This window comes from Cololabis saira, chromosome 16, assembly GCF_033807715.1.
Source record: "Cololabis saira isolate AMF1-May2022 chromosome 16, fColSai1.1, whole genome shotgun sequence".
In the NCBI taxonomy this organism is placed as follows: Eukaryota; Metazoa; Chordata; class Actinopteri; order Beloniformes; family Belonidae; genus Cololabis; species Cololabis saira.
The window spans coordinates 524,428-540,340 of NC_084602.1; the positions used below are offsets into that span (position 1 = coordinate 524,428).

General features: G+C 41.7%; 1 protein-coding gene across 1 annotated transcript; it reads left to right on the plus strand.

Annotated features, from left to right (window-relative positions):
• The first annotated feature begins 5,377 nt into the window (after window positions 1-5,377).
• Window positions 5,378-15,202, plus strand: foxa1 (forkhead box A1). Its single transcript, XM_061743381.1, has 2 exons — window positions 5,378-5,443; window positions 14,033-15,202. The coding sequence occupies exons 1-2, from the start codon at window positions 5,378-5,380 to the stop codon at window positions 15,200-15,202; spliced, it is 1,236 nt and encodes a 411-aa protein (XP_061599365.1).
• The last annotated feature ends 711 nt before the right edge of the window (window positions 15,203-15,913 follow it).

A 15,913-nucleotide genomic window follows, 5' to 3' on the forward strand; every position in this document is an offset into this window, starting at 1 on the left:
GCAAAGCCTTTGTTCTAGAAACTGCGTTTTTGTGTGAATTATTTTATTTAAGTCTATCTTAGTTTTGCCTTATTCTATTAAGGATATGTTCATCTGCAGAGGTTCAGAAGGCCTCTAACACTTTAATTTCACATTCTAATTCCTTTGTTTTTAAGTTATCTTTCTTTTTCTTATTTGAAGAAAAGGAAATCATTTTTCCTCGCATTACTGCTTTTCCTGCTTCCCATAGAACACTTGCTGATGTTTCCGGTTGATCGTTATTTTGCAGATATATGTCTCATTCTTTTTTGAAAAAATTAATAAAGTCGGGGTCTTTAAGCAATGATGTATTAAATCTCCAATTTCTGGAGGATGGTACGCTCCCCCCCTTCCCCAGAGTGAAAGAAACTGGTGCGTGATTGCTAATAATAATTGGATGGATTTGGGATTCTGAGATATTTCTCATCAGAGAGCTACTGACTAAAAACTAATTTAACCTGGAATATGAGTGGTGAACAGCTGAGAAAAAAGTGTAGTCCCTGAGAGTTGGGTGGAGAGAACGCCATGTGTTCTGGCTATTTTGTCCAATATAGCCACAGCCCCAGCCTTAGCTGACTGGTTTTAACGCACCTTGGTTGTAGATCCAGATCCAGTCACCCATGCAACCATTGTGTAAAAAATAAACTCAAAAAGTACCTTACAAAAATTCTTAAGCCAGCACAAAGTGTATGTTCTTGTTTATGGGAAAAAAGAAAATGTATGGGAATGCAATGGTGAGATTCTACGTGAGTTGTGGTTAAAAAACTGTGTTTGCTTCTCAACTAAGGCTCAGACTCCATTGTCTGACAACCATTTTCCACTTCCCTTTGTCAACTGGCACCACACCCACAATTACCATGAGTGTGGCCAAGCTGTCACTCAGTGGCCAAACTGCCAATCAGTAGCCAAACTGCCAAAACAAATCAATAAACTAGAACCAAAAATATGGGAAGTGGTGAAATCATAAATATTCCTTTAACAAACATAAATGCTGTTTTGGCTCCTACACCATGTATTGCAAAGACTCAGACCATTGATATATTGCTTAATAATACTTGCGGACTGCCAACTCCTGTGACCGCCTGCGTTACTGAGCCTGTCCACTCCAGGGTCCAGGACCAGGTAGAGGTCTCCTCCGATGATGACTGTGTTGTCTATCAGTGTTTCCCAACCCTGGTCCTCGAGGCCCACTGTCCTGCATGTTTTAGATGTTACCCTGCACACCGTGATACACCGTGATACAAGTGACTGTGTCATCAACAGAATTGTGCAGACCTTGATGACAAGCTAATTAGGACCATTAATTAGAATCAGGTGTGATGATGAAGGGTAACATCTAAAAGATGCAGGACAGTGTAGCCTCGAGGACCAGGCTAGGGAAATACTGGTCTAGGTGATCAGAAAGTGAGGTGAGAAAAGAGTGAAAAAACGAGGAGTCATCAACATTTGGACCATATACATTAGCAATACATAAATTCATATTTTGAATGTGTAGAGCTAATATTATATATCTACCCTCTGGGTCTATGTGTGTGTCCTTTACAGTAAAATGTACCCTCTTATTCGCTAGAGAATCGCTACCCGTCTTTGTCTGGAGTTGTAACAGGCTGAGAACACATGCGGAAACTGTGCCGTGGCAAGTGCATCTATTGAAGCTTTAACTAAATGGGTAATAAGACAATGTCTACCTGCAGGGTTTTTATTTGATTAAAGAGTTTTAGTCTCTTCTCTCTAGTACCAGTTCCACATACATTCCAGGTAAGGAACTTTAATTTGTCCATGATCCAATCGTAGGAGGTAATATTATATGTAGATGGTTATGTTGCATGAGCTCGTGTAGGTTACTACTGGTATATTGTTGCATATGTGCGTGCCATGTTATTCTATGTGTGTGGCATGTGTATTTGTATCGGTTTACCAAACAGAAAGTGCAGCAGGATGGGACATAGGGAGAAAGAAAAAAAGGATTAAAGTTTAAGATGAAAACGGGAAAAAGGGGTGAGGTGGGAGGGTGGGAAATAATTCTAATCATAAAAAGAAAAAAAACCATCACCAGTGTGTGTTGTGTGTTATTGAGACAAGCAGTGTAGTGATTGTTAATAATTTAATATGAGCCGAAAGTATTTATGGAGCTATATCTAGTCACCAACAATGAAGAAATACTTTGTACTCATCCGTTTAGAAAAGCCAGGGAGTGGTGTCCAGGTTGCGATACAGATGTACGTTCATGAAGAGCTTGTCCACCTAGATGACCGCCCATGCGCCATGTAGCAACTCATAATGTAATAACGGCTCATAATGTAATAACTTAAATGTAATATAAGTTCATAATGTAATAATCGGGTCATAATGTAATAAAATCATGAGCGCATAACGTAATAACGGCTTTGCGCATAATGTAATAATGTAATAACTTATTACATTATGAGCCTTAGTGGCGCCGCTCATAATGTAATAACAGCTCATAATGTAATAACAGCTCATAATGTAATAATTGGTCATATTGTGAGAAACAGCTGCATTATCATAATTTTTACCTCTTAAAGGTGCACATAAAACAAACAGCATGGGTTTCAGCGCATTAGTAAACTAAATTAGTGAAACCAAGTATTATTTAATAGTAATTGCATTCTCACATTTTATTATGTAAGATGTATAAAGTTGAGCCACTAGGTGGAACCCATGTTAGTTATTTTGGGCCTTTGCCAATGCCATGCTAACTTCCACTGTCTGATTGTTGCAGGTAAGCAGTGCTATTTGTACTTACTAAGAAGTTCAATTTATATCTTTGTTAAACCAAGCAAGTTTTTTAATTGGTCATCTGTGGCTTTATCAACCAGCAACAGGTAGAGGTTCATCAAGGACCTGTATCATATTGTATATGTGCATAACACGCTAAAATATAAGCAGATATCCTATTTGTTGAAAATAAATCAATATTTACATTAATCTAGTGATTCTGAAAAAAAAATGAATCAATGAATTTTGTTTCATTCACAGAAAAGGAACAATGAGACTGGGCATAACAATTTAGGTCCTGTTCACACTGGCCCTTTGGGTTAGTAACGTTCAAGGCCCTTTGGGTTAGTAACTTTCAAGGCCATGGAAATCCAGTGATGGATGATGAGACATATGATGTCATTGTTAAAGCACTGAGAGGAGAATTTCACATTCCTGTAAAAGAAAGAACAAGGGTCCAATAGGCTCCAATAGGGTCCAATAGGGTCCAATAGGATCCAATAGGGTCCAATAGGGTCCAATAGGCGCCATTCGGGCCGAACGGCGCCTATTAGTCAATCTGCCTGAATGTCAGTGATTGGACAGTCCTCACCTACTTCCTTCCTCCCATTTCTGAATTTGAAAGTACGGCTGGCTCCCGTACCGGAGGGGGTGTGTCGGAGGTGGGAGCATCATGAGAGCCAGAGCACAGGGGGGAGGGGGTGTGTGGGGAGAAGGTGCCTTCTTAAAAAAAAAAAAAAACTGAATATCGTAGACCCTAGCTTTAAATTGGCAGTACGACCAACAATAAAAAACAGCAACATTTTGCCTGGAAGGACCTCATCAGGTTGTATGGAAGGAAATAGTGTTCACTTACTTATTTGAAAAGACCAATCTTAAATGTGTTTTTATTGTAGAAGTTATTGTGTCCTGCATTTATTGTAACAATAGTAAACAAAGAAAATGCTCCTTCTTCCCTAATCCACCCTCTTGTCCTGCCAGCTTTTGAGTTGGTTACTGTAGCTCCACCTATGTACAAATCATAGTCAAACACAAACACAGACTTCTGCCCATAAATCCATTCTTGTTGTCAGTGTGTGCTATATTGTGACCTTTATACCATGGACTTGACCTATAGGGGATGATGCGTTAAACCATAAGTCTTCTATTCCTGTTAATGTGGCCCGCCGCGTATTGGGGGCAGAGTTATATGACATCTAAGTTGGCCAATGCGCCACCACGTGTCGCAGAAATTGTGTGATCCTGCTGACAGACAGACAGACACAGAGGTGAAAGCATTTCCTTCCACCCCTGCAGGAATGGCAGAGGGAAAAATGATAAGGCAACACCTTTCTCACAATATGAGCTATTACATTATGAGCTGTTATTACATTATGAGCTGTTATTACATTATGAGCAGCGCCAGTAAGGCTCATAATGTAATAAGTTATTACATTATTACATTATGCGCAAAGCCGTTATTACGTTATGCACTCATGATTTTATTACATTATGAGCCAATTATTACATTATGAACTTTTATTACATTTAAGTTCACTTTTTGTGAGATACCCACCGATTCTATAAGGAAATTGAGCTAATATAAGATTATCGCTTTCAACATCCATATGAATGTTAAAGTCACCCACTATGATGAATTTATCTGTACTGATCAATAAACCAGATAGGAAATCTGAAAATTCAGACAGAAACTCTAGATAAGCACCAGCAGGGGGCCGGTACACTACCACTAACAAAACTGTTAAATGTATTATAATCACATTTAGGTTCAGGTTTTGTTTGAAAACTGGACTTACAAATTGCTGCGACTCCTCCGCCTTGGCCCGTGCTATTCTCAGTTCTAGGTACAACTGGGGAGATGCGATCTCTGTTCACAGCTCTAATTAGAACTGATGAGATGCAGTCGCTATTCCCAGTTTATTACAACTGGGGAGATGCGATCTCTGTTCATAGCTCCGGTTAGAACTGTTGAGATGCTGTTTCTGTTCACAACTCTTTGGAACTGATGAAATGCAGTCTCTATTCTCATTTCTTGTTAGAACTGAGGAGATGCTGTCTCTATTCTCAGCTCTTGTTTGAACTGATGACATGAGGTTGCTCTCACTTCTAGTTAGAACTGAGTTATCTGAGGTAAAGAAGAAAGTAACGGAGTGGGGTTCTAATATGGGCTAGATTCCAGGACACCACTTGTTTCCTGTTCTGGCTTGGTGAGATGTAGTGCAGGAAAAATGTGGACTGAGAGTTTCTAAGGTAGTTATTTTTAAGTCATTCTCTGGTCTTGAAGCAGAAAGTGTTGTTTGTGTGTGTGTGTGTGTGTGTGTGTGTGTGTGTGTGTGTGTGTGTGTGTGTGTGTGTGTGTGTGTGTGTGTGTGTGTGTGTGTGTGTGTGTGTGTGTCTGGTAAGTGTAGGGGGGGGAGGGGGGGGGGGTCACATGATCTAGGTCACCTCCCCCTCCTTTCCCTCCTGCTCTTCATCACTCTCTTCTGTCCTCTCTCTACCTGGCTCGGATCGGCTCGGATCGGATCGGAGTGCTTCACCTGGAGCAGGAGCACCACTCGGGGCGGGCTGGGACGGCGGGACCAGGACCCGGAGCGGGGACCACAAGGATCCGTGTCCCGTCATGCTGGGGTCGGTGAAGATGGAAGGCCACGACGCTCCGGACTGGAGCGGCTTCTACGGAGAAGAGGTGGGTCAGGGGGGCCCCAGTGGGGACTGGGACCTGGATCGGTACCGGACCAGAACGCAGGACCAGTGTCAGTCCAGACACGGTCCACTTCACAAGGCTGAAAGCCGCCGCTCGTTTCGAATGGACTTAAAAACATAAAATAAAATAAAGTTCGGTGTTAGTTCCAGTTTTAAAATATAAACAATAAAAACTAAAATCTGTTTCGGTTCTGAATAGTTCTAACTTCACCTTGTTTAGAAATAACTCCTGAAAAGATTTATTGAGGACGTCAAAAAAGAAAAAGAAGACTGAGTCGAAGACGAGCGAGTCTGAAGGCTTTTCTGCTTAAATTCACCGAAATTCACACAGATCCTGGAAAGTTAACAGAAATAAAAACAAACGTGTTTTATGGAAAAGGAAATATCACCATCTGATATATATCAGAGCCAGATCCGATCGTAGGTTTATAGAAATAAACAAAAAGAAAGAAAATATTTTTAGAAAATTGTTAAAAAATGAAAACAAAAAACATATAAACTGATAAAATTGAAACGAATAAAATATATCGAAAAAAAACAAACTGATAAAAAGAAACCGATAAATAGCGATTTTAAGATAAAACTGATTAAACGAAAAACGGATAAAACTGAACTGGAATGAAACACAACAGTTAAAAGATGATGGAATTTACTGAAGAGAAAAAGGACAGAAACGCCGACGTTTTCACAAAAACGAGCTTCAAATTCATTGTTGGCCTGAAAAGAGGCAAAATAATAATAATAATAATAATAATAATAATAATAATAATAATAATAATAATAATAATAATAATAATAATAATAATAATAATAATAATAAACTGTGAGGTCTTTAAATTTGGTCTTTGAATTAAATTATTTAACAATGTAAATCAAAGCTTAGACCAACCATTTCTTTTCAGGGGTGAAGAAAGTATTAATAAAGAATTTGCGAATTAAATTCAATTTTTTCTTAAATAAATGTGAATGAATTTCTCGCATTGAAGACTTAAATTATCCTTTTAGATCAGACCGAGAGTTTATTTAGAAGGGACGGATCAGGTTGTGGCGCCGCTGTCTGATCACCAATATTCATTAATATCAGAAACAAAACCATTTATTTAGATTTTGTTCATCCAATTACAAAAAAAAGATAAATATGTGATTTTTGCGGCATTGATGAACCGTTTCTGTCTGAAATTACTTCTAAAATAAAAACTCTGCAGTTTCATCAAAAACCTGACCGATAATAATAATTTATTTAACAGCCGACTGCAATTGATCCGACTGGTCAGATTGGTTTTCGTTACGATGATTGTTTCAGAATCAGAACTCTCACGTTGACCGAGGTTCGAGCCCACGTTTACAACCAGACGCGCCAGTTGCGACCTGTAAACATGTGGCCTTACGCCCAGGGCCGTTCAGAACCGTTCAGAACCGTCCACATCCAGGTAGGATCAATAATATGGTTTCTCCGGATGGCGCCGCTGACAGGAAATAACATAAAACTTACTCCTGAAGTAAAACTAAGGGGCAGCTGACCACTGGGACTGTTTGTGGGTTGATGATTGATTGATAACTGACTGCTGTTGTTGGGCTGGTTGGTCAGTTTATTTCAAAAAATTACGTCTAATCAATAATGACAGTGACATGCTTTAAACTGGTTTAAAATATAATTCAAGGGTGAACGTGGCATCAAGAGCAAGATTAAAAACCGCAGTCAGAAACTGTTTCAATCCCAGTTATTGATCACAGTCATGTAGGTCTGAAGGAACCTGATCATCGAGGTTTGATCATCAATCAGGTGGTGCAGGTGAGTGAGGCTCCATCTGAGGCAGGTTCTACCTCATCAATGATCCTCAATGATCCTCAGGTTAGTGGCTCAGATCTGGTTTCAGGTCTGAAGCTCCGTTGACAGCTCGGTCCGATCTGGGGATTTCAGATTTCTCCTGTTTTGTGTCTGGTGCTGTTTAAAAGTCGGTGTAGAAATGAATATGTTTAATTTGCTTTAAATAACTTATCTTTTAACCCTAACCGTATATTTATCAATTATTATTATTATTATTATTATTATTATTATTATTATTATTATTATTATTATTATTATTATTATTATTATTATTATTGTTATTATTATTATTATTAATAATAAATACTAATTTTAGCATTCTGTTAATACAGAAAAGTTCTTAAATTTAGTCAAAATTTAGACCATTTTAGTTTAATAAAAAGTGATTAATTTCTAATTTAACCCTAACCCTGCGCACGCACGCACGCGCGCACGCGCGCACGCACTCGCACACACACACACACACACACACACACACACACACACACACACACACACACACACACACACACACACACGCGCTGCAGCAAGACCAGACAGACTTAAAAAGAATTCTGCAGAGCTGCTGGAATCCAGAATCAACTCACAAAATCTAAAACCTAAATGACTAAATAGTTAGATGCTGTGTAGAATGTAAATAACAGAATGAAAGGATTTATAAGTCTCATAAATCCACATTTACTCCCAGTCGGAGTAAATGTTGGATGTTGAAACTGAGACATTTGATCATTTTATGAAATTATTGTCTCAGTTAGAATCAGAAGCAGCATATCTGCAAACAGCTGGACCAGGACCAAGAAAAAGTAAAGAACTGGATCTGGTGACCTTCAGGTCCAAACTGGATCTGGTGACCATTTCTGAGCATGATCTGGTGACCTTCAGGTCTGAACTGGATCTGGTGACCTTCAGGTCCGAACTGGATCTGGTGACCTTCAGGTCTGAACTGGATCTGGTGACCTTCAGGTCCGAACTGGATCTGGTGACCTTCAGGTCTGAACTGGATCTGGTGACCATTTCTGAGCATGATCTGGTGACCTTCAGGTCCAAACTGGACTTGGTGACCTTCAGGTGTGAACTGGATCTGGTGACCATTAGATCACCAACTGGATCTGTTAACCTTCCGGTCTGAGCTGGATCTGGTGACCTTCAGGTCGGAACTGGATCTGGTGACCTTCCAGTCCGAACTGGATCCGGCGACCTTTAGGTCTGAACTGGATCCGGCGACCTTCAGGTCCTCAGGCAGCTCTGTATTAAAAGCAGATGTGACTGTCTCCATGCATGGACTCAGGAAGACTTCCAGAGATCTCCATCTGTGGACACAGTCCACCGTACAATCCACAAATGCAGCCGACAGCCTCATCATGCAGAGAAGAAGACACACGTGAACACCGTCCAGAACCAGCGGCGTCTTATCTGGACCAACGATCGTCTAAAATGTTCTGAGGAAAACATCTGAGGTTCTTCTTGGAACCACGGAGGCCGTGTCCTGCAGACTCCAGCGGAGAGGAAGCATCCAGTGTGTTATCAGCTCAGTTCAGGAGCATCTCTGGTGGTCTGGGGTTGTATTAGTGTCTGTGGGGCAGCTGGAACATCTGGAACGACTGCTGAAAACTACATAGAGGTTTTAGAGCAACATCTGCTCCATCCTGGCATCGTCTCTGTCAGGGAAGGTCTTGCAGATTTCAGCAGGATCTACTGGAGTCTATCTCAACTTACTTTAGGCAAATTACCTGTACAGGTCAATGATGCATCACAGAGCACCATTCGAGCTTCCAGCTCATAAAACCCATGAAAACAGGAATTCAAAACATTAGAATACTTTGAAGAAATCACCATTTACTCCTCAGTTTTTGCAGAAAAAAAGGAAGAAATTAGGATGACATCGAATCAGAATATGCTACTTGAAACAATATGTCAATCTTCAATACTTGGTTAGGAATCCCTTTGACTTAATCACTGCCTCGATACGATGTGGCATTGCATGGGAGTCACAGATTTCCGTGATTCTTGCTGTCAGCTCTTCTTTGTTGTTGGGTCCGGTGCCTTCATCTTCCTCTTGAGAGTACTCCATAGATTCTCAACGGGGTTGAGACGGCATGGGCAGGCAAACCAGGTTTTGGTGTTTCTGGTGGTGTGGGCAGGGGCCAGGTCCTGCTGGAAGATGACATCTGCATCTCCATACCTCAGCAGAAGGAGTCATGAAGACCTCTAAAACATTCTGCTAGACTGTTGCGGTGACCTTGGATTTAAGAAAGCATCAGACATTGCACCCCAAATCATGACTGACTGTGAATATTTCCAACTGGACCTCAAGTTGCTTGGGTTCTGTTCCACACCCATGTTCCTCCAAACCCAATAGTTGTAGTCCGTCTCCCGGGTGCGTCTAAATGTGGTGGTTTTGAAGCTGTGACTAGCCTCATTCCACTCTTTCTAGATCTGTGCCAGATTCTTGAATCTTCTCTGTTTGATAATCCGCTGAAACCAACAGTCTTTTTTTTTTACTGGTGCATCTTCTCCTGCCACATTTTGTCCTTCCATGAGACTTTCCATTGGTATGCTCGGACACAGCACTCTGAACAGCCAGCCTCCCTAGCTATGAACTTTTTTGGCTTACCCATCCTATGAAGGGAATCAATAATGGTCTTCTGGCCAGTTGTCATGTCTGCAGTCTTCCCCATATTGAACCTAACTGAAGCAATTTAATGACACCTGGGGAAACCTGTGCATGCACTTTGAGTTTAGTTTATATGTATGTATACATACATACATACATACATACATACATACATACATACATACATACATACATACATACATACATACATACATACATACATACATACATACATACATACATACATACATACATACATACATACATACATACATACATACATACATACATACATACATATTAGTAATACATGTTTCATAATAGATTCATGAATTACCACAATGTGCTGTTTCAAATACAGTGTTACATTTTATTGTGCACTTTTAAAGATGCCGCAACATAAAGTAAACTGACAGCACCATTGCTGTCATTATATATAAAAAAACATACATTCACATGATAAAAAAGTGCTTGGTAACAAAGTGCTTAGTAACCTTTCAGCCATGAATTTAACTGTTAAACACAGTACTTAACAAATGTACAAATATTGGGGGTACTGGCCAATAACATTTCCCTACTTGTGTCTTTACTAAAACCCTGAACTTACACCAGTTGACCAAATTCACTGCCTTCACTCAAATAACTAAGGATCTTACCAAGAAATATTCTTATTTCTAACCTAAAAATGCCATTACACCTGATAACACACATCACTTAAAAGGTTAGGTGTTTTCCCACGTGTTAAAATTTAACTTTCATTTGTGTCAAGCAAATTTTAAGTTCTAGTTACGTTTTAAGTTAGAGTTTTGGCAGTGTTCAAAATAAAATTATGAGATCTGCTGTATTGGAGCACATTTTCTTTTAGTTAAAACTGTAGCGGGGTTTAGAGAAACCTATGTATGTACCGGGTGAAGGCTGATTTATGGTTCCGCGTTACAACAACGCAGAGCCTACGCCATAGGCTACGGCGTAGGCTACGGCGTAGGCTCTGCGTCGATTTAAGGCGGAACCATAATTCAGGCTTTAGGGGAACATATCGGAGAACAACCAGAAGAATATAGAGTGGATTAAAAATAAAAGTTAAGCACTGAGCTACATGTGTCTCCCGTCTGGGCCATTGCAGACTCATTGCCTGAGCATGATGTTACTAAAACCATAAACATACCCGCCATCTCTTTCATCTAACTTTATGTGCGCGGCGCAGCGCGTTGTGTCACATTAAATGTAGTCCTGGCGTAATACCTGCTTTGAGCTGGTGAAATTAAACGAAAAAATAAATAAATAAATAGATCCCCCGACTCATTCCCTTTCACACTCATTGGCCTGCAAATATGCGGGTTCATTGACACACCCCTTCCACGTTTAACGTGTAAAAAAAAAAAAAAAACTGGCAAATTTACTGGTCACACGTGTGCGAGTGGACATGAAATTCAGTCGCACATACTCAAATTTTGGTCGCAAAATGCGAGCATTTGGTCGCAGTCTGGAGCCCTGATATATACATACATACATATATATATATATATGACACACACACAGTCGTATCTACAAGACACGTAACCTTTTTTCAAATTAAATCAGACTCAACTTTTCTTCTTTAAGGTCAGTTAGATTACCAAAGTATTTCTATTTGCTAAATGCCAAAATAAGCAAAGAGAATTTATTAAAGATTCTTTTGAGTACTTTCTGCAAAGTCACAAGTTTACGTCCACTAAGACGACTATGTCTATGAACAGTTGGGAAAGCCCATATGATGATGTCATGGAAGCTTCTGGTTAACTGACATCTAAAGTAATAGTAGCCAAGGCTGTGCTGCCATAACTCACCCCTGCTTCCTTGTGGGATATCCTACAAAAGCGACCTAGAAAAGCAAGATGAAAGTTTACGAACCAACACAGGGACAAAGACCTTAATTTCTGGAGACATGTCCAGAGGCCTGCCGGAAACAAAACTGATTGGTTTGGCCATTGTTACATTTGGAAATAGAGGAAGTTTGCAAGCCTGAAGACACCATCCCTGTGAAGTATGGGCATGGAAGCATCATATTGGGGGCGTGTTCTGCTGCAGGACTGGTGATCTTCACAAAATGTAGAAACAGTGAAGAAACGTCTGGAGATATCAGAAATTCTTAGACGTGGAGGGAGGGCGAAGAAGAATTCAGACAGAAGTATGGCCAATTGAATTTTAATTAAATTCAATTTTATTTATAAAGCGTCTATTATAACAGAAGGATCTTTCCAGAGACCCAGAATATGACCCCTAATCAATTATTAAATAAACATAAACAACAGCAGGTCTCCCTAGTGGGAGAAAAACCTTAAGCCAAATAGTGGCAAGGAAAATGCCCCTTTAAGAGGGAAGAAACCTGGACCAGGACCTTGATCATAATGGGGGACCCTCCTGCTGAAGACCAGCTGGACAGAGCAGGAAAAGAGAAAACAGACAGAGAGAATGAAAAACAGAGAAAGGAGAGACACACACAATCAGAGCCGGATTAAATAAATGGACTACACTAGACAGACTGTGATTTTTGGGCCCCCCTCCATCGATGTTATTTATGAATTGAAATCTTAAACTTACCAAAGTTACTAATAAAAGCTAATTCACATTTTACATAGCATAGTCATAGTCAAGTTGGTTCTTTGTATTCCAAAATAAGTCATGTGTTGTATATTAAACAGTCTATCAGACTATTTTTAGATTTTTATTATTGATACGTTATTACAACGCTCTATTAAATGCTATTAAATTATCCTTATCTTATCGATTGCGAGTATCATTGTTAAGGTATTAGTACCAGTAAATCACCAATAGGTGTCAGCATTGCTATGTAAACAGAGTAAAATAAGATAAATGATTTAAGCTGTTGCATTTTGCAGAAAATCTTAATTAAATGTGTTGATTAAATTGAATAGTTAAATAAGAAGTCAAATCTACAAAGACCAATAAAATTTGCAGTTAGACAAAGTGTGCTGTAGTATGTATGTCTGTATGTGTATATGTATGTATGTGTATGTATGCGTATATATATGTATGTATACTAAATATAGTAATAATGCACATATATATATGCCTTAGGTTTTTACCGGCATGGTATCAACCATTAATATGTGTGCAGACAAAATTTTATTTTATTTATTTATTTATTTTTTTGTCCCTCTGTCTGGGCCCCTCCCCTGTCAATCGGGCCCTAGGCACATGCCTAGTTTGCCTTTGCGTTAATCCGGCTCTGCACACAATGGCTAACTGGTGCACTACAGGGATGACTATATAAACAGATGTAGACAGCAGACACTGAGGTGGTCAGAGGGGGGACTGCAGGCCAGGATGTCACCAAGCATCTACCAGACATCCCCTCTGAGCAGTGGGATGATCAGAGGGGGGGCCTTCAGGTCTGCATGCAGCTCCTGAAGCTCTGGCCTGCAAACATGTACAGAAGAGAAAAGGAGGGGGGGGGGGGGTTTCTTCAGGTTTCTTCTTCGTTGGTTGTCTTGTCACTGCTTCAGTCATTCTTGATTGCAGTGCTGCCACAGGTGAGGAAGAGAATAAGTTCTTCAGAAGGTTCAGTTCATTTCACAAAATTCAATATGACATCACATTCATTTTAGCTGGATGTTGCAACCACGATCACACGACTCCCAGTGGAACCAAGTTCCAAATAGAACCGAGTTCCCAGTGGAACAGAGACTGCCAGAATATTAGGGGTGATGAGGACCTGAGTCTTTAAAAAGTATTTGGAAAACCCCAAAATTCTGTCAGATATCTACCTCAGACAGCTCTCATCTGAATCATGGTTTCGACTCATAAGTGTTCTAATTCAGGAGGGTGCAGATAAAGACAGACCCATTTCAACTGGTTCTGACCTCATAGTGTGAAGCCCCCTGGTGACTGCAGAACATCTCTGCATCTGTTTAGTCTTGCCAGAAAAAAAGAAGGAGAACGAAACGGCCATTTTAACCAGTTTTCTATTCAGACCAGCTCGAGAACCGTCTTTGTTGGACTTGAGCGGGTTTTGATTAACCCTGCAGACTTCAAAGAGGACCACCTGGTTCTGTTGACACATTGTGATACAGCTAAAGTAGCTTTGTGTCCAGTCTTACTGGTTCTAACTGGCTCTGGTCTCTTCACAGGTGTACTCCCCGATGGCAGGTGGTGGGATGGGTTCTGGTCTTGGGATGGGCTCTATGTCAGGCTACATGTCCAGCAGTGGAACAACGTCAGGCTCCTTCAACATGTCCTACAGCGGAACCGGTCTGAGCCCGTCACCAGCTGGGGGTATGGGGGGCTCAGCCCAGGCAGCTATGTGTGGTCTTGGTGGGGGCGTGGCCTCTATGGGTGGTGCACTGAGCCCTTCCAGCATGAGCTCAGTGTCAGGCCAGCAGGCGTCCATGGGCCTGAACCCCTATGGTGGCATGAGTCCAACCATGAGTCCCAGCATGGCCTATGGTGGCGCTGGTCTCAGTCGAACCCGGGACACCAAGGCCTTCAGACGGAGCTACCCGCATGCCAAACCCCCCTACTCCTACATATCACTCATCACCATGGCAATCCAGCAGGCACCCAGTAAGATGCTGACCCTGAGCGAGATCTACCAGTGGATCATGGACTTGTTCCCATATTACCGGCAGAACCAGCAGCGTTGGCAGAACTCCATCCGCCACTCGCTGTCCTTCAATGACTGCTTTGTGAAGGTGTCTCGCTCGCCGGACAAACCAGGGAAGGGCTCGTACTGGACCCTGCATCCGGACTCTGGGAACATGTTTGAGAACGGCTGCTACCTGCGCCGCCAGAAGAGGTTCAAGTGCGAGAAAAAGATGGTAGTCAAATCTGACGGCAGGAAGGAGCAGGGGGTTGCAGGCGGGGCCCGGGGACTGTCTCCTGCAAGAGACCCTATCAAATCTGCTGGACTCCTGGACTCATCTGGGCCCTCCTCCAGCCAGGCAGCCTCCCCCCCAGGTCTGGACCTGAGGGCAGCTGTTGGTGGGGTGTCGGACCTGAAGGTGTCTGGCTCTCAGATCCTGTCCTCCCTGTCTCTGCCCCCCCACTCCATGGCCCACGAGCCCCCGCTGCATCTCAAAGGAGACCCCCACTACTCCTTCAACCATCCATTTTCCATCAATAACCTCATGTCATCCTCAGAACAGCAGCACAAACTGGACCTGAAGGCCTACGAGGCACTACAGTACTCCTCCTACAATGCTGGGGGATCGTCCAGTCTGGGGGGAAGGACCATGGAGCCTCTGGAGACATCCTACTACCAGGGGGTATACCCAAGACCCCTGCTAAACAGCTCGTCTTAGCATGTGCTACCAGACTTGAGCCTCTGCATGCAGCTGAACTGGACTTCCTGTCTTACTGATATCAAGCTGAACTGGCCTTCCTGTTTAAACATGATCAGGGTGAACTGTACTTCCTGTCTTACTGAGACCAAACTGAACGGGACTACCTGTTTGACAGAAACCAAACTGAACCGGACTTCTTGTTTGACCAGGACCAAACTGAACTGGACTTCCTGTCTGGCTAAGACCATGCTGAACTTGACTCCCACACTGTGACCAAACTAGACAACCAGAACTCACACAGGTTTGTGGTCTCCATTCTCTGAATCATGAACAGATGAACTTTCCTCTTTGAGGTACAAAAACATTGACTCAGGATCCCACAGTTCATTTCCAGAACCAGGTCAGCCCAGGACCTACAGGAACCTGTTGATGTTGAGCAACTAGCGATTAAAGTCCAGAGTTCCCCTGCTGCTGAGTATCTCCCATCCTTGGATCAGGATATGAGAGTCTAGACCAGGGGTGTCCAAAGTCGGTCCTCGAGGGCCGCAATCCTGCATGTTTTAGTTGTTTCCTGCATCAACACACCTGATTCTAATTAACGGTCGTCACCACCTTGTCATCAAAGTCTGGATAGTTCTGTTGATGACCAAGCTCCTTGTATTACGGTTTGATAAAAAAAGGGAGACATCTAAAACATGCAGGACACTGGCCCTCGAGGACCGACTTTGG

What these genes read in the sequence shown, in the direction of transcription:
- foxa1 (XM_061743381.1), top strand. Translation starts at nt 5,378, where the DNA reads ATGCTGGGGTCGGTGAAGATGGAAGGCCACGACGCTCCGGACTGGAGC. An exon ending in GCGGCTTCTACGGAGAAGAG is followed by an intron (nt 5,444 to 14,032) that starts GTGGGTCAGGGG and finishes GTCTCTTCACAG; the next exon opens with GTGTACTCCCCGATGGCAGG.